We start from the raw sequence: 19,128 nt of genomic DNA on the forward strand, positions 1-19,128 counted from the left end.
ACGGCGGTGATTAATATTTTTTAAAAATGTATCACGTTAAAATATTTAACGCAATTAATGCATGCACTGCACGACCCACTCACACATTGTCGCATTCATTCTGTAATGGCACCGTAGTACCTATATAGAGAGATAAAAGGCAGCATCTAATGAGTAGTATGAATTTTGGCAGCCTTCGGAGCCTTTTTGTAATTGACTAAACCCTTACAATACCTCTCTCTACGATTAGAAATATCATGGGAAGCAATGTGGGTAAGCGAGGTAGCAATTGATCTTTTTCATAACAGTTTATGTTATTTCCCAATGCAGAGAAGACATATCAATTGGTAGCACTACACACAGTCATGGTTCCACTTCCCATCATGCATTTGGGTTGAATGGCTACAGTATCATTTACTGAAAGCTCAACAAATACACTAGATGGCACTATTTAGTCACAATATACAAAGTCACAAGTCTTTCTTTTTTTTTTTTTTTTTTTAAACCTGTCCTGTTCAGCTGTTTGACACATAGAATGGAAGTCTAAGTGCCCAGATTCTGAACAGTTTTAATGTTTCACATTGAGAGTCTGACATACTCCCATTGTGATCATTCAAAATACCTTTTTATTATGACAAAGCAGCAAACAGGAAGGGATTATGGGGGGACAGAAGAAAAGAAATACAAGAGAAGAAAGAAAAACACATACACAAACAACAATAAGAAATACATTGAACATCTAAACTAGTTACTAATATGCTGGTGCTATCGTCAGCGAGATGTATTTCCGGTTTACACCATGTGGGGGCCTATTGGCCAGTGAAAGAGGAGAATGGTCACAAGTCTTTCTATCCGTGGATCCCTCTCTCAGAAAGAATGTTAATAATGTAAATGCCATCTTGAGGATTTGTCACAATAAACAAATACAGTACTTATGTACTGTATGTTGGATGTATATATTCGTCCGAGTTTTATTCATTTTTTTCTTAATGCATTGCCAAAATGTATATGCTCGGGAAAAATTATCGGGAATGATTGGAATTGAATCGGGAGCAAAAAAAAGCAATCGGATCGGGAAATATCAGGATCGGCAGATACTCAAACTAAAACGATCGGGATTGGATCGGGAGCAAAAAAACATGATCGGAACAACCCTAGTTCAAAATTTTTTTTCGAACAGATCATGTGACTAGCACCTTAGACGGTCGATTGCGTTGCTTAGCCAAAACCGCCCGAGGACCAGTGTTGGGAATAACGCCGTTATAAATAACGCCGTTACATATCGGCGTTATTTAAATCCAATCCAACTAACTCCCTTGGCCAAAAGGTCTCAAATGTGCACCCAGTAAATCGATAAACATTTCACATTCGATCCAAAATAACCGATTTCCTGTTGGGTTTGGAATATGGGTGCCAAGGCTTTATGTGCAACGATGTGAAATAACGTAATTTTCGCACTATTAGGCGCACCTGACTATAAGCCGCAACCCACCAAATGTGACACAAAAATGGCAATTTTTCATAGATAAGCCGCACTGGACTATAGGCCGCAGCTGTCCTCACTGTATCATGGGATATTTACACCATAAGATATTAACCGGTAACACTTTATTAGACTGCGGCATCATACGACGGTCAGAAGACCAAATGAACCACCATGAAGCTTTGAACCAATTGGCTGCTAAGCTTCATTGCTTCTAGAAGGTTCATTTGGCCATCACTGCTCCCTTGGGGGAGACAGTCAATCTCTTCTGCAACCTGCAATCAACACTGTTGTTGCCCAACATGCCTCCTAGCATGCATTGCAGCGCAACAGATGTAAATAACAATCAAAATTCATGTTCTGTGCTAATTATTTATTCAGTTATTGTTCCAGTTGTTTCATTATTGCTAGTTATGTTATTTGGTAACACTTTGACAGTGGCGCCATGAGACTGTCATTATGACATGACACTGTCGTGGGCGTTAATGAATGCTTATAACAGATGTCATTTAGTGTTATACGGCAAATTATCTCACTTTTGAATAGATGTAAAAGATCCGAGCTGGACATAAATGGAGTTAGTAACATAATTTGCCAGATGACACTTAATGACATCTGTCATGAGCATTCAGTAATGCCCATGATAGTGTCATGTTATAATTATGGCAGTCATAAGACGCTGCTCTCAAATAAAGTGTTACCAAATACCATAACAAGCAATTAATGAAACAACTGGAACAGTAACTGAATAAATAATTAGCACAGAACATGCATTTTGATTGGTATTTACATTTATAGTGCTGCAATGCATGCTAGGAGACATGTGTTGCCTATTACCCCCCCCCCCAAATCAACAAATAAGCCGCACTGGAATATAAGCCGCAGGATTCAAAATGAAGGAATAAAGTAGCGGCTTAGTCCGAAAATTACGGTGAATGGAAATATATATCTACAATAGGGCTGCAGCTATCGATTATTTTAGCAGTCGAATAATCGATGAACTACTTAGTTCGAATAATCGAGTAATCGGATAAGGAACATGAAAAATTGAAATACCTGAGCTGACCCTCAGACGGTATGATAAATAAATAAATAAATAAGGTTCTATGTACCATAAAAGAACAATTGGCTAATTTACATAGCAAAAGTCCGCTAGCTTAAATGCTATTAAAACGCTGACGTTATTTTTTTCACAATGCTCTTAACAAATGGTTCAGACACATATTCCCACAAAAACGGCTATACCTATAAACTAAATTACGAATGCAATAAAAAAACATTACCTCAAACAAAAACTTAGCTTATGTTGGTCTTAACATGGAGCAGCTGTATTCAGCCATGTGAAATGAGGCAGACAAGAGGGCAAATATACAGGAAGTGACCCGTAAGTACCCTAAAATTACAAGAATGATCCGGAATCAACACTTTGGCTTCCAGCCAAAGCCGCAATGATAGACGTCCAATTCACTTAAAGGGGAACTGAAGAGCTTTTCAGATTTCGCTCTTAAGTGTTTTACTCAGTTGAATTGTATTAAATGAGTCATTCGCTCTCTCAAAAAGTCACATAAAAAAATAATAATAATAATTGACCGCGTAGTTTTTGAGTTATGGCCATAGCAACACCATAGCAACGAGGGACGCGCCGTCCTGCCGACCCCTACCTCGTGACGTAACTTCCAGGAAGTCTCGCCACCACTCTGAACACGGAAATATAGCACCACGCTATCCTCGCCATATATTGCAAACATTTTCTGGGTTTTACTCGCGGGATTCGTCATGCCATCTCGATGTGTAGCGATATGAATTACTCACAGGAAGACTCGAGACTCTAGGAGTGGTCAAAAAAAAAACTTCTGCAAAGGTTTGGACCGTTTTTGTTAGCATGCATACAGGTCCCCAATCGGCTCATTGTTTTCATCATTTCAGCCACGACAGCTTTGAAAACCGACAACAATGCAACCTTGGTTTTCCAAAGACGTAAGTAGAACATTAATGGCTTTTTTTTTTTTTTTATAAACGAGGGTGACTCCTACTGCCAGTTTGTTGAAGTGCGACATTTTTTTTTTTTTTTTTTTGCTGTTGGCCTGTCATAAGTAGATAGGTTGGCTGACATGTCGTCTACTCATGTGATTTTATTACTATATCAATAGGTGTTATGTAAATTCAAATGGCCCCAGCACCAAATAGGTCCTTGGCTCGTTTTTTATATTTCAACATCAAGGTCTGCCTATTTGAAGAGGGAACAATAGCATCAAATAGATGCTGCTATGACTGGGGCAATATTATTTGATCACCAAGAAATTATTATTAAATTAAAATTGGGATTCATCCAATATTTTCATGCTGCTGTGATTTTTTTTTTTTCCTCCAGGAAGCCAAACATAAAAAATTAAGTGGCGGAAACCCTCAACACGATGAAAAAAGCGTTGCAAGTCAGTTGCCACCCAGTTTCCCAAAATCAAGAGAGAGTGGGTCGAGTCATATGATGACCGAAGTGATCCAGTGTCCAGCGATGACGACTGAAGAGATCCTATGAGGCCTGCCAGATGCTGAATTTCTTCCGTCTGCGACATCAGATGACGATGATTTAGGAGAAATAAATGTAGCAAATTTTGATGATATGAAATCATAAACTAGTCATATATACAGCACACATTTTTTAAAAGAAAAATCAAGTTCTTCATATTTTAATGATAATGCATTATCTTTGTATAGAGAACACTTCATGCTACAGAAAAGAAATACATATTTCCCACTGCCATTATCATTTTTCAATGTTGCGCTAGTCCGTTGCTATCCTAACTTTGTGTTGCTTACTAAAATTATGCTCGTTGATGTGTGCCGTTGTGTGCTTGGTATAACATGTTGTGTCACAATCTGACAACGAAAGCTAATGCTGATTCAACATAAACCTGGTATCATTTATTATTGCGGCCTATTGAATATTTTTTCAGTATGTAATATAATTACAATATATTATATACCAATAGAATACATTAAACAGTCAACAAAATGTGTCAATGTTGTTAACAATTTATGGTTTTATTTTTTTAATGAAATTCATGCCCCTGTCAGTGCTTCAGCCTCCGCAAGTTTGGCTCTCACGTCTGGGATCTCCTGATGACACAGGCATACTCTTGGAAGGGTAATAACTTGACGGTTTACAGCAACACCTGGAAAATAAAATGGTTTTGTCATTTATTTTGAAATATCAATAACATATCATTCATTTAGCCACATTTGGGCTAGCTTTATCATATTTAGATCGGTAGGAGCTGTCCCATTACCTAAAATCCGTTTTAGCTATGTGTAGAGCATTCATTTAGCCACATTTGGGCTAGCTTGATCATATTTAGATCGGTAGGAGCTGTCCCATTACCTAATATCCAGTTTTAGCTATGTGTAGAGCATTCATTTAGCCACATTTGGGCTAGCTTTATCATATTTAGATCGGTAGGAGCTGTCCCATTACCTAATATCCAGTTTTAGCTATGTGTAGAGCATGGAAAAATATACAACCATGTAATTGCATTCTAATAAAAAAATCACGATGCTGGATTTACCACTCACTCTCCCATTCGTGAAGTGTCGAGCTGTCAATTGGCGTCATGACGCCATCTGCTGTGTCAAGTAAATCGCCGTCATCTGACGCCTCAGGTTCAAACATGTAGGGATTAATTGTAGTTCATCTTTCCTGGGAGCCTTTGCCATCGGTAGCGTCACGAAAGAGCGATCCTGAATGGTTACCTTTGGTGGAAATATCACTGACATCGTTGTTGCTGTTATGTTAGCTGTGAGTAGTCTTCTGTTGCCTACGTCACACTTCCGGGTTTGCGAAGGGACCATTAACGGAGTGCAAAAAAACTAAAAAAACGCAAATTATCCTTACAATTACGTGTTGATAATGTCATGGTTGTTTTGACGAACTTGTCCCAAGTTTATATTCATAAAATTACACCAAAATCCGGAAAGGTCTTCAGTTCCCCTTTAAACTGCAAGGAATAGCTGTGAATGCTCATTAGTGCTGCAACGATTAATCGATTAACTCGAGTAATTCAATTAGAAAAAGCTTCAAATCAAATTTTGCTGCTTCGAGGATTCGTTTAATTCGAGTGAGGTTCCAATGGTTTGTTTTTAAAGTGTTTGCATTTAATTTTATTGGCTTTTGTCGGATAAACTGCTCTCTTGTGGCAGCAGTGGATATGACATAACTCGTCGAACATGGCTGAATCCATCTGCTTCCTGTTAAGACCAACATAAGGTATGTTTTTTTGGAGCTAATATGTTTGTTATGCATTCGTTATTTAATTTAGATGTATAATTAGCAGTTTTTTTTTGTGGGAAAATATATGTACTTTAAACTAATTGTAAAGAGCCTTTTCAAAAAAAAAAAAAAAAGGTTGTATTCTATAGCATTTAAGCTAGCGGACTTTTGCTGTGCAAGTTAGCCAGTTGTGCTTGTACTTAGATCCTCATTCATTTATTTATTTATTAAATAGTAAATAATTTAGTTTGAAGAAACACTCAAGAATTTTATTTTGTATTGGCATTTAATACTCTTTTGAAAGTATAATCTTAGCAAGCCATATGAATAAATGTTTTTTTTTTTTTTTTTTTACATATCCTAAAATGTATTCTGCAACACATTAAATGTTCGTCAGCCGATAACTCGATTATTCAAACTATTTGATAGATTCATCTATTACCGAAATAATCGATAGGTGCAGCCCTAATGCTCATATATCGGTGCTCACTGGTTTTGCAAAACTAGAAAAAACGTTGGCTTTTTTTTTTTTTTATTGCTATTGTTTTGGTTTCAAAACGGTGTTTTGATTGGACAATTATATAAGCAGAAAGGAAGGATTATGCAAAATTGAAAGTTAGGCAAATATCTTAAGCAATTATGCTATGAGGCTAACATTATTTTGGACAGACACGGAGAAACGTTATGGTGGTAAAACAGGTAAATTCAGGCGGTACCGCAAATTTTCCGACTTTAAGATTTCGCACAGTTAAGAGCATTTTTGTGGAGAATAAAAATGCTTTGAGAAGTTCACTGCTTTAAGATGGCCGCTGGTTACTAACACGGACGACTTTGACTTTACACATCTAGTTACGTAAATGTATATGTGATATCTATGTCTGCTCCAGCAAGCAGCAGCACCAGTGTGCCCGCCAATCCTACGATGGCGCTGTAACATTGTAACGTTACGTTGACGAGCCAGCCAAGGGCCCTTCTGGCGAAGAAGAAGCGGGTGAAGTGGGGGAACCGCCGCGAAGTAAATTAAAGAAAATTCTTTGTAGTTAGAGACAATTTAACATTTATTCGGTCTAGTCCGCGGTCATACTAAAGCAACGGCGCAAATTTGTGAAGCTGACTCCCCTACTCTTCCAGCATTGAGCTCCCAAAATTTTAGCTACATTAGCCTAGCATCTCGCCGACTCGTCGCCCAGCTGCCATCAAAAACATTCACAAAGGAAGCAAAGAAGAGGAACAAACATGACGGACGACTGTGAATTTAGTGAAGACGTAGGCATGAGGATGGAAGAGGACGGGGAGGCGTACAGCGACGACCCCATGACCACCGGAGCGGTGGGGGACGGCGGCCTGGCCGGAGGCGAGGCCGAGGGGGCGAGAATCGACGCTAGTAAAAATGAAGAGGATGAAGGGTATGATTTCAAATTTTTACACGCGTGTACACTAATAAGATTTTAATGGCTGTGCGGTTACGCCGATAAAATTTTTAAACCAATCGCTCGGTTCATGTCAGATGGTGTTAGCTAGGAGTGGGAACCTCTTGGTACCTTGAGATGAACTTTTGGTATTGACCAAATACTTATTTTCCACCATGATTTGCAAATACTTTAAAAATCAAACAATGTGATTTTGTTTTTTCCCCCCAACATTCTTTCTCTCATGGTTGAGGTTTACCCATGGTGACAATTACAGGCCTCTCTAATATTTTCAAGTGGGAGAACTTGCACACTAAGTGGTTGACTAAATACTTATTTGTTCCACTGTACAAAGGTTGGACAAAATGATGGAAACACTTATAAAAAATCAACTAAAACTAATTTAATATAATGTAGGTCCGCCTTTTGCAGTAATTACAGTCTCAATTCTCCGAGGTATTGATTCATACAACTTGTGAATTGTTTCCAAAGGGATTTTAAGCCATTCCTCGGTTATGCCATCTTACTCTTTTAGAGACGATGGCAGTGGAAATCGACGTCTTAATTTCTAAAACTGACCACAAATGCTTGATAATGTTGAGGTCTGGGAATTGTGCGGGCCATACGAAATGCTCAACTTCATTATAATGTTCCTCATATGCATTCTTTAAAAATTATGTTCAATGATTATAATGCCAAAATGTAAGGTGTTTCCATTTTTTTTCCAACCCCTGTAGTTGATTAGATAAAAGCAGTATAACACTATGATAACGTTGTTGCCAATAGGAAGGTGTTTGTTGGCGGCCTCAGCTGGGACACGACAAAGAAGGACCTAAAAGATTACTTCTCCAAGTTCGGGGAGGTTATCGACTGCACTCTGAAACTGGATCCCTTGACTGGCCGCTCCAGAGGATTCGGCTTTGTGCTCTATAAGGAAGCCACAAGTGTTGACAAGGTATACTTAGTGTTGTTGGAGGTTGCTTTTTGTAGAATTTCATTCCCCCCCCCCCCCTCTCTGTCATGATAAGATCAGTCAAAATGAATGCATGATGAAGTTGATCTTTTTCTTTCTGATGGAAGAAATAAGAGATTAAAAGACAGAGAAAGAACAAAACAAGTTTAACTAGAAAGTGCAATGTTGTTTTTGGCAGTCCTTTTCAATCAAATTTATTTATATAGCATGTTAGAAAAACCTTCTTCAAAGTGCTTCACAACAATGAAAAATACAGTTCATGAGGAATAAAAGGCTGGAAAGTAGTTAACAAGAAAATTGAGAAAACAAAAATGCATCGCTCGATAATTAAAGATGGCAAACAACAAATAACAACAATAAAACTGATCAAATTATAAGCCTTAAGAAATATAACCAGGCTACCAAAGTCAGGAGAAAAGGCGGGTCTAAAAATGTTTTATTTTTTGTCTTTTGAAAATGGTTATTGGTCATATTTTAGTCACTTCCAAATGTTTTTGTCTAGAAATATAAGGTTCCAAGTTTAAAAAAAAAAGATTTCCAAAAATTTGTAATGAACAAGCTAATGTTAATGTGAATGCTATGCTAATGCTACAATTTGCATTTAGTCCCGATCCGATACCGCAAAAAAAAAAAAAAAAAAAAAAAAAGTTCCAAACATGTTACAGTACTGTACTTCGTCTTCCGCTCTTTCCGGGAGTGTTGTGGAGTATAAAACGTATGTATACAGTGTATCACAAAAGTGAGTACACCCCTTGTATTTCTGCAGAAATTTAAGTATCTTTTCACTGGACAACACTGACAAAATGACACTTTGACACAATGAAATGTAGTCTGTGTGCAGCTTATATAATAGTTAATTTATTTTTCCCTCAAAATAACTCAAAATATAGCCATTAACATCCAAACCCCTGGCAACAAAAGTGAGTACAACCCCTTAGAAACTACGTACATGCCTAAACGTCCAAATTGAGCACTGCTTGTCATTTTCCCTCCAAAATGAGTGCTGTCAGCATTGCTACAGGGATTGAAGAGGGAGGGGGGGGGGGCAACCTGCTAGTGCTCAGACCATACGCCGCACTCTACATCAAATTGGTGTGTATGGCTGTCACCCCAGGACGAAGCCTCTTAAGACTCTACACAAGAAAGCGGGCTTTTTGCATTTGTTGCGCTGGTGTACCTACTTTTTTTTTTTTGTAGGTGCACCAGCACAAAACGTATTTTTCATTGCCATACCTTAAATCACTCTCCATAACATTCATATCGTTCATACAGGTGAGTCCACTCAAATTCATTTACGCTTTGATGCTCATGCAGCCGAGAACAGCCTCTTGACAATGAAGATTGACTAAACAAGGATTAACACATTTGTAGGGCTGCATCTATCGAATATTTTATTGAGTATTCTACTGAAAATTCAATCCAGTAATGAGATACTTTTTTTAAGGTAAAGAGCAATTATCAATAAACATGAGAAAACAAGACATTGTACCTAATATTGAACCATTTTTAGACAATCAATGTCTTTATCTTAGACGCACATTGTTGAAAACAGCCAACAATTGCATCTCAGATGTGACTAGAAAAAACCCCAACAAATTCACTGCTTTCTAGAAGTGTGCAAAATTTCCGATTCTTAGATTATTCGCGATTCGGCCGTGGAAGATTCGAGAACGATTCACAAACATCCAAATTCCGATTATTGAAATATGCCAAGTAAAGCGGAAGTACAACACACTCAGCGCGCCGCGCGGTCTTCGGGGCGCAACGAGGAAGAACGCAGCGAGAGTAGCTAAACATCATGCTTCTCATTACCCGGCCCCTCGGGTAATGCCAATGCTCAACTCACGGCACTGGCTTAACTCATGCCACGAGATCAAAAAACACAACAACATACCTGACTGCTGCCGAAAAGCTGCTACAAAGTACGTCATCCACATAATGTAATGGTAGATATCATTTATATAGGACGAGTTGAACCATTGATTCGGTAGCGTGAGCAGCACATCTACAAAAAGCTAGATGCGGGCGTTAGTAAACAGCCGCCATCTTAAAGCAGTACACTTCCCTGCAAGGCTGTTGTAGCGAACCTTCCAAGCAAACCTAATTAACTTTTTATCTAAAATACTCCTAAATCGGTAAAATATTGACTTGAATCTATCTTTAAAATAGTTTTAAAACTTTCACATGTCGAAAGTAGACAAAAGGGAAATTGTGGAATAACGGGAGCAATTTTAACAACTTTAACAGTTGATTCACAACATTAAATTAATTGAATGTAGTTTAAAGCTGCTGTTACAGAATGGGGACTGGAGTTTTTTATTTACTGTTATTTTTGTATATTTGTTTACTGCTATATGTTAACTTGATACTGAAATAGTAATTTGGTTTAGCCTGAGAGGATTTTTGAACAATTTCGGAACTAATGTACAAAACATTTATTTAAAAAAAAAAAAAAAAAAAAAGGGGGAGGGGGTGCATCAATAATCGTTTTATAATCGAATCGAAGCCTCTGAATCGTAATCGAATCGTTAGATGCCCAAAGATTCCCAGCTCTACGGCTTTCACTCAAAAACCTATGATCTTATGAAAAAAAAAATCTGATTTCTCACCTAAAAAATGTCATTAGTCTTGATAACACACATCGCTTAAAAGCTAGGTGTTTTTCTCACGTGTATCAAATGAATTTTGATTTGTGTCAAGCTATTTTTAAGTTCTAGTTAAGTTTTAAGTTCGTCTAAATTGTAAGTTCTGATAGGATATTGAGATTTTGCAGTGTTCAAAATATATGATTCCTGCTGTATTGGAGAACATTAGGCACCAGTGCTGCTTGGTGTTTTATCCAGCAATGACGATAGAGCTAAAATTGACAGTTAGCTTTAATCGTGTTTTTATTTTACACCCTTATCTCTCTACAGCGCGGTGTTTTTACAGATTAAAGCCTGTTTGAAAGACACGTACGCCACGCACTGACAGTAGTTATAATTAATAGAAACCTAGCCCTCCGCAGGGCTAATGTTACGTTAGCAAGGTACAGTAAGGTGAATCTTATTTATTACCATTACGTTAACTTTGACATTTTATCGCTCCTCCGCTCTCGGCGTAACCGGGGTGCCTTTGGTGTAGCTGTAGCATTGAAGACGCTCTGTAGCGTTATGCAAGCGCTGTCTTGCAATGAATACATGAAACAGTGTTCACCTTAGGGTCCAGCTTGATTGGCAGTTTTGATATTTTCTGCTTTTTCTTGGTGCCTTTCTCTTCGCTTTCGTCCGCATCTTGGTTGTTACTAGAGCTGAAACGAATACTCGAGCAACTCGAGTTTAAAAACTGATCCGAGTAATTTTATTCACCTCGAGTAATCGTTTATTTTGACAGCTCTAAGCATCACGTTTCGCTCGGACTACTTTTAATGCGGGACAACGCGCTGACGTCACGTGCGTAGAGGAAGAAGCAATAAAACAATCTAAAAAACATTTCCGCAGCCGACAGCCGCTCCAAACCACGCCGACGTTGCTAAAAACTAGCCCGCATGATGTTAAGTTGGTAGCAGGTAGCATCTGATGAGTCTCATAGAGATCCCATGTATGTTGAACTAGATGCGAAATGACAGACTCGGCTGCTTCTGGGCAGCGTTAATAAACAGCCGCCATCTTAAAGCAGTAGAGCGCTAAGCGCTAATAAAGAGCGCTAAACGCTAATAAATAAGATTAACGTTACTGTCTGAGTCACTAGCTCACGTAACGTTAGCCCTGCGGAGGGCTAGGTTTCTATTAATTATGACCACTTTCGATGCATGGCTACCGTGTCTTACATACAGGCTTTAACATAACATAGCTTTGAGGAGTGATGAGGATGTAAAATAAAAACTCAATAATGCTAACTATCAATTTTAGCTTAGTAGTCATTGCTGGATAAAACACCAAGTAGCACTGGTTAGGGCTGGGCGATATGGCCTTAAGTACGTATCACGATAAATTGAGCAGATTTACCTCGATAACGATAAATGACGATAAATTCGCCCAAGCAAACTGTTATATAATTTGAAAATTTGAATCAATGCATGGAATACAAATTAAGTTTCTCATTAAATTTATTTACCAGCTTTCAATTTAACAATTGCACATGCAGTCTAGACATTAAGTATTAAAAAAAATCTTATAAATGTTCACACAAGAATTCTTATTGTTTACAACAGCTTGTAGGACTTGAAAAATATCATCACTTGAATTTCATTAAATTCATTCCGCATTGTTATACATTAAATAATGGCATACGTTTAGATATTTAGAATAGATACAAATACGACACATCCACCCGCCCCCCAGAAATTATACTTAATTAAAAAATAAAATGTTTCACAAACCTTTCCTTTCTTTTATTCGGCTCAATTATTTATTCATTCATTCATTCATTTTCCATGCCGCTTTTCCTCACGAGGGTCGCGGAGGTGCTGGAGCCTATCCCAGCCAACTACGGGCAGTAGGCAGGGGACACCCTGAACTGGTTGCCAGTCAATCGCAGGGCACAAGGAGACATACAACCATTCACGCACACACTTATACCTACGGACAATTTAGTGTTCAATCAGCCTACCATGCATGTCTTTGGGAGGAAACCGGAGTTCCCGGAGGAAACCCACGCAGGCACAGGGAGAACATGCAAACGCCACACAGGAAGGCCGAAGCCCGGGATTGAACCCTTGATCTCAGAACTGTGAGGCAGATGTGCTAACCACTAAGCCACCGTGCCGCCCTCAATTATTTACATCTTAAGATTTTGGAAATCCTTACAGTATGCAATAAATAATATTCCTGTTCCCAAGCACTGTGCTTACTGTACTGTAATTTTTACAAAAAATAAACAATACATAGTTACTCCCCGTCATCTAGGACGAGCTACTTACAAGACTAGCACTGTCGTGTATTACAAATACTGCTTTGAACATATCTTCACAGACAAAAGCAATGACACAGGCTTAAAGAGGTCAACTTTAATTGTGTAAATCACACTTAATAACGACACGATCTCCTGGTTGAAATAGACGACATCCACTTAATTCTATTGAAGATAATGTAATGCTGAGGCAATTTGTCAACTTTACTTTTAAAAAGAAACTTGCACTGTTTATCCAGTAGATGGGGCTCTTGCAGTGTGTCAAACAGTGATTCAATTTAGGGCAATTGTCTTAAAAGTGGTTCATTGTTTCAGAAAGCCTCGGGTTTTCCATCCCTATCTGGAACCCGTCAAGAGTTTACTTAATGTCGGGTGAAAGTTTGACGAAGCTAACTTAAGCCCGACTTCATCCCGTTTACTTGTAGCGTTAGCCGCTAGCGTTAGCTGCTAGCGTTAGCCTACCGGGCTTCTGTTTGATTGGCTTCCTGAAACCCATGTGACTCCAAACGTAAGCACACTCTCTGCTTTCTTAAAGGGGATTGAACATAGCCGAACAACACAGAGTCAAAGCGGGGTGAAAATACTATATTTTCTTCTTTTATTAAATTACCGAATTTACCGACATGGTCAAAATTACGTCGGTCATCTTGAAGAATTTCGGTAACGGTAAATTTTTGGTTTACCGCCCTGCTCTAGCACTGGTCCCTACCTAATGTGCTCCAATACAGCCTGTATCATACATTTATTTTGAACACTGCAAATACACAAAATCCTATCAGGACTTACAGTTTAGAGTAGCGTAAAACTTAACTAGAACTTAAAAATGGCTTGACACAAATAGAAATTCAATTGAAACACGTGGGTAAAAATCCTAACTTTTAAGTGATGTGTGTTATCAAGCGTAATGGCATTTTTAGGTATATATATATATATATATATTTTAAAATCTGAAGGTTTTTTGAGTGAAAGCAGTGAATTTGTCTTTTTTTTTAATTCTAGTTAATCTGAGATGCAATTGTTGGCTGTTTTCAACAATATACATCGAAAATAAAGACATTGATTGACTGAAAGTGGTTCAAGATTAGATGAAATTTCTTGTTTTCTCATGTATATTTATAATTGCTCTTCACCTAAAAATATATTTGTTTTATCCGATTACTCGATTAATCGATAGAATTTTCAGTCAATTACTCGATTACTAAAATATTCGATAGCTGCAGCCCTAGTTGTTACCTTCATACATGGTTGAAATCAAATACTGTATATCCGCTGCCTCCGTCTTCTTCCTGTACTTACATGACACCAGCGTGTTGTGCAGCATTAAAAGTAATCCGGGCAAAACGTGATGCTAAGAGCAGGCAAAATTAAACGATTCTTCGAGGTGGAGAAAATTTCTCGATCAATTTTTAAAGTAGTTAATCGAAGCTACAAACCTGTCGATCATCGTTAGCTTTTAGTAACAAAGCCCAGCTGCACTGGTGACCAATTATAACCAGCAGGAGAGAGAGTGAGAGGCTGTACGGGCATGAAGCAGGAAAACATAAATATATTTTTTAAATTAAAAACCCCGATCCGATTCCGATCCTCTGATTGGGCCGATTTCCGATTGAGATCAGATGGGGACATCCCTAGTTCCAGTAGCCCGAGACACGTTATTAACTCGTCACTGTCTCGAAAAGAAATGGTTCGTCAACAAAATATTTTCGTTATCGTTGACAAAATCCACGCTATAATCCAATCGTTTTTTACTCATTGGCTCTCCATTAAAGGCGCTAGACGTCCGATCATGAAATGAAACGTAGCTTATTAACTCATTAACTCCCAGCCATTTTGACTGGTGCAACCCCCTTTGCTCCCGGCCGTTTTACTGGATTTTGACTGATTTTGCAAGGCCCACAGAAAATTCTGTTCTATTGCTATATAAACATGGAACCCACCAAAAGAAAGATTACTCTTCTTTCAGCAGGAATTAAGTTATTTCATATGTTTTTCCATTCTTTAGAAATCAGCATTAGAAAATAGCTTAGTTTGAGCAATTTTCCAATTTCTGATGAAAAAAAAAACAGAAACTGAGCTTTTTGTGAAGGCATACATTTCAAACATAACTTTAACACAGCTATTTTTTGCTTTAGTTACATCCCAAACATCGGAATGTTTTCCTTTTACAAAATACATTAACAGCAAGACAAATAGAGGTTTTGATAGCAAAGTAACAATTTATTAACACATAACTAATTGAGCGATGAGTCTAGGCATGTGCCGGTATGAGATTTTGACGGTACGATAACCGTGAGCAAAAATACCGCGGTTTCACGGTATCACTGTATTGCAATTATAGCTCCAAAATTTTGAGATGTATGGGTTTTAAAAAAAAGAAAAATTTTATTCCATTGAACAGGATTTTTTTTTCAAAACATATTTGGAAATTGGAACATGAATATAATGTGCAAATAAATAAATTAAAACAAAATAACATATTTTATATCAAATTAAAATAAATAGAACCTAGACTATACCTACAGCCACAGCTCAAGTTGCTCAATATTAGAGTAAGAACAAAATAATTGCTATAAAAAAGTAAAAACACTCCTAAATAAAATTAAAAATATATACTGTATGACTTTTTTGAGGGGGGGAAGCTCAAGTGAAGTTTTGCCATTTTCAGCCACTGTGTCAACTCTGGTCTACATGATGCCATGCCTTCGTGTTAAAAAGAACAAAGAATTCATAAGTTAATAAGTTAGTTAAAAATGTATGTTAGTTTTATAAGTTAGTTAAAATGTAAATATTGTTGAGAAAAGGTTTCATCTAAAAAAAAAAAGTGAGGAGTGAGACCTCCTTTCTCAATTAGCGATCTTTGACGCGATCCTTTTTCTTCCCTCCTTCATTCAAGCTTGTTTCTCACCCAGCAGCTGTGAGACATAAAACGTCGAAAAAGCTGCTCTCCCAGCTTAGCCTAGGCTAACATTCGTCTTTGTAAGTTTTAGTTAGTTTGTATATTGAATTTGAAAGGAAAATGTGTGTTTTGTTTTTGGCGAACTTTTTAATGGTGCTACTGCTATCCTGTTGAACCTAATCACACGTGGATAAATACAATTGTACAACGTTTTAAATGTATTCTTTTGTATATTTAAGCACGATTTGAGAGCTCAATAAATTGAAGAAAAGTACTCCTTGTGTTTGGAGGGTTTGTTTTTGGGGTTTGCTGGCTGTTTAGCAGAATAGCGTCACTGACACTCACGGCAACAAACAGGGGAAGGGTGAGCGCTGCCGCACCAAGCCACTTCGGCTGCATTTTGGCACATGAAAAATAGCGAATACCGTACTAAGGTATGACGGAAAATTTTAGTGGTTTTGAAACCGCGACGTTTTCACACGACGGTAAACCGTGAAACCGGTAACCGGCACATGTCTAGCGATGACGCTGTTGTGGCCGCGACAGCCGGGGTAAACTTTTCCCTCATCGCCGCCCGTCTCATAAAGATGGATTTTTTTTAGTCTTTCTTTTGTGGTGACCACTGCCTCGTGGCGGAATTCGCCTGGGGAACTTGTGTTCCTGGGGGGAACTGGTTTGGCTGTGCGCGTTGCCGGCTGAGTCGCGGGACACTGGAGGGTGCGGGGGACTTGAGCGGCTGAGCACGGCGGCGCGGGCTCTGCTCGGCGAGCAGCACGGACTCAATGGCATCGTCCGCTGCACTGGTGGTCCCGGTCCTTCTGCTCGGTCGTCCAGCGCCTGGCATCCCGGGCATCCTCCCGGTTGTTCTGCTTGGTCGTCCGCCGCCTGGCATCCTGGACGTCCTTTCGGTAGTCTTCCGCCGGCACCCCGGCCGTGTGGCCCGGCCGTTCGTTCCGTTGAATCGGGTTGTGGGTCTTACCAAATGCGCTACTGCCCTCCAGTGGCCAGTTTTATTGTTTTAAAATGGATTTCCAGCATTGTGCTTTGGAGCTAAGTTGAATCAGAACCTAGAGATGTCTCTTGTGGGAAAAAAAAAAAACGTAAAAGACGTATAAATTCGTCTTTGGGACACTGAAACAATTAAATATAGAACGTATTTATACGTTTTTGTGAGCAAATTAGTTAACTGTGTACATAATATTGCATTACAGCAATAAAAGGCTCTTGAATCATGGCAGTCTTTGTATAATTGGCAATATGTTATGAATTGATTAGTAATTTGTTGGGCAGGTGTCCGCACAGAAGGAGCACAAACTCAACGGGAAGGTCATTGACCCCAAAAAAGCCAAAGCCATGAAGAGCAAAGAGCCGGTAAAAAAGATCTTCGTGGGCGGCCTTTCTCCCGACACTCCAGAAGAGAAAGTCCGAGAATACTTTGCCACTTTTGGAGAGGTCAGTCTTCCGCTGCGGGTTGTTTATTTTTTATTTTTACCTAATAAATACGAGTTTTCCTTCACGCACATTTCATCAGGTGGAAGCCGTGGAGCTTCCCATGGAGGGTAAAACTAACAAAAGGAGAGGATTCTGCTTCATCACGTTCAAGGAAGAGGAACCGGTAAAGACCATCATGCAGAAGAAGTACCACAACATCGGCCTAAGCAATGTAACGCCACTTCCGATACTCACGTGGGGTTTCGCGGACGACAAGAACGTAACCGGACTGTGTTGTGTGCAGTGTGAAGTGAAGGCGGCCATGTCCAAGGAACAGTACCAGCAGCAGCAGTACTGGGGAGGCAGAGGAGGATACTCGCCCAGGTCTCGAGGACGGGGCGGAGGTGAGTTTGTAACTCGATAATTGGGTGATTCTCATGAAAGCTAAGCAATTACAATAATGAAGGACATTTACCAAAGCTAGCTTAAAATAGACAAATCCTATAATGACTCGGTCGCAGTTTGAGCTTTGTGATATTTAATTGACAGCAAAATATCTCATTGATTTATGTCTAAAAACATATCATATTACACAATATTGTAATGATGATAACTATCAAAAAAAGGCCAAATAATTTACATTATAGCCATCTTTTGTCTTACCTTCTTTGTGGTGCATTATGGGTCAGAAGTACTTTATTTAAAAGAAAAAAACATTCCCTGAACACAGTGCCGCAGTCATGAAAGCTGCGTGCTTGAACATTACTTTTTCTTCAATATTTTTCTATATAAAGTAAGAAACCATTATTATAGCTTCTCAAAATCTGAAAAGCGATATAGATTTTAACAAATTTATATATTTTTACGCACCCTTGCAGTGAATAGCACAGGGACAAAATGTTGATGTTCAGTTCTCAAACTTGTAGGATATGGTTGTAACAAGAAACAGAAGAAGTGATTCAATTTTGTGGTCTTGAGGTCAAAGAGTTGAGAAAAGGAATTTTAGGCGGAGGTCTGCTCTCTAAGGGCTCCTCGAGTTTTACATTTCTTTTTAGAAGCAAAAAGCCTTTTTAAAAGTTTCATGCACAAATTATGATTTAAAAAATAATAATTTAAACCCTTGCAGTGCACCTATTTTCCTGACTGGCTACCATTGACAGAGATAGACATCCAATCATTGGATTGGAGATCTAGCGCCATCAATGTCGCTGTAATATGAGCATCTAAATATATTATTATTATTATTATTAATTTTTATTTTTGTATTTTTTAAAAAACTTTTTAAAATCAATATAAAAACAGGAAAGGAAAACCAATGAATATCATTTTCAAAACATTTTTAACATAAGAAAGCAAAAAACTATTTTTTAATTTTTGAAATAAGTTCAATGTAAAAAAGTCTTTAAAATATATTTTTAATTTTTAAAATTTGAATCAAATATATGAAACCATTAAGTTATTGTTAGTTTTTTTTTTTTTTTTAAAAGAAAATGAATTAAAAACTTTTTTTTAATGTTTAATGAAAAAAATTGAGATACTATTTAAGTCTATAATTATCACATTTAAATGAAATGTATGAAACCAGTAAATTTGATCATATTAAAAGTTATTTAAAAGAAAGTAAATAAAACACATTTTGCATGAAAACAAGCAAAAAACTATTTTTTAATTTTTAAAAATGTTTAACGAAATAAATTATATACCCGTATTGGCCCGAATATAAGATGCCCCGAATTATAAGACAACCCCCTCTTTTTCAAGACTTAAGTTTGGAAAAAAGACTTTTTGAACACCAAATTAATT

General features: G+C 38.0%; 1 protein-coding gene and 1 long non-coding RNA gene across 4 annotated transcripts in view; both read left to right on the plus strand.

The window, feature by feature from the left end:
• The first annotated feature begins 2,941 nt into the window (after positions 1–2,941).
• LOC130905819 (uncharacterized) lies at positions 2,942–4,612 on the plus strand. Its single transcript, XR_009061154.1, has 3 exons — positions 2,942–3,323; positions 3,389–3,439; positions 3,834–4,612. It is a non-coding gene; the product is annotated as an uncharacterized LOC130905819 (long non-coding RNA).
• A 2,018-nt stretch (positions 4,613–6,630) lies between these two features.
• LOC130905994 (heterogeneous nuclear ribonucleoprotein D0-like) overlaps positions 6,631–19,128 on the plus strand; it is a 30,619-nt gene continuing 18,121 nt past the window's right edge. For 2 of the 3 annotated variants that reach the window (XM_057819829.1, XM_057819831.1), the window contains exons 1-5: positions 6,632–7,132; positions 7,922–8,090; positions 17,185–17,346; positions 17,426–17,557; positions 17,630–17,729. In XM_057819829.1, coding sequence (XP_057675812.1) covers positions 6,963–7,132; positions 7,922–8,090; positions 17,185–17,346; positions 17,426–17,557; positions 17,630–17,729 — 733 coding nt within the window. In that variant the 5' untranslated portion in view covers positions 6,632–6,962. Of the gene's footprint in view, positions 7,133–7,921; positions 8,091–17,184; positions 17,347–17,425; positions 17,558–17,629; positions 17,730–19,128 lie in introns of all 3 variants that reach the window. The other variant, XM_057819832.1, reaches the window with a different exon arrangement.

The sequence above is a fragment of the Corythoichthys intestinalis genome, chromosome 17, assembly GCF_030265065.1.
Source record: "Corythoichthys intestinalis isolate RoL2023-P3 chromosome 17, ASM3026506v1, whole genome shotgun sequence".
NCBI classification, from domain to species: Eukaryota; Metazoa; Chordata; class Actinopteri; order Syngnathiformes; family Syngnathidae; genus Corythoichthys; species Corythoichthys intestinalis.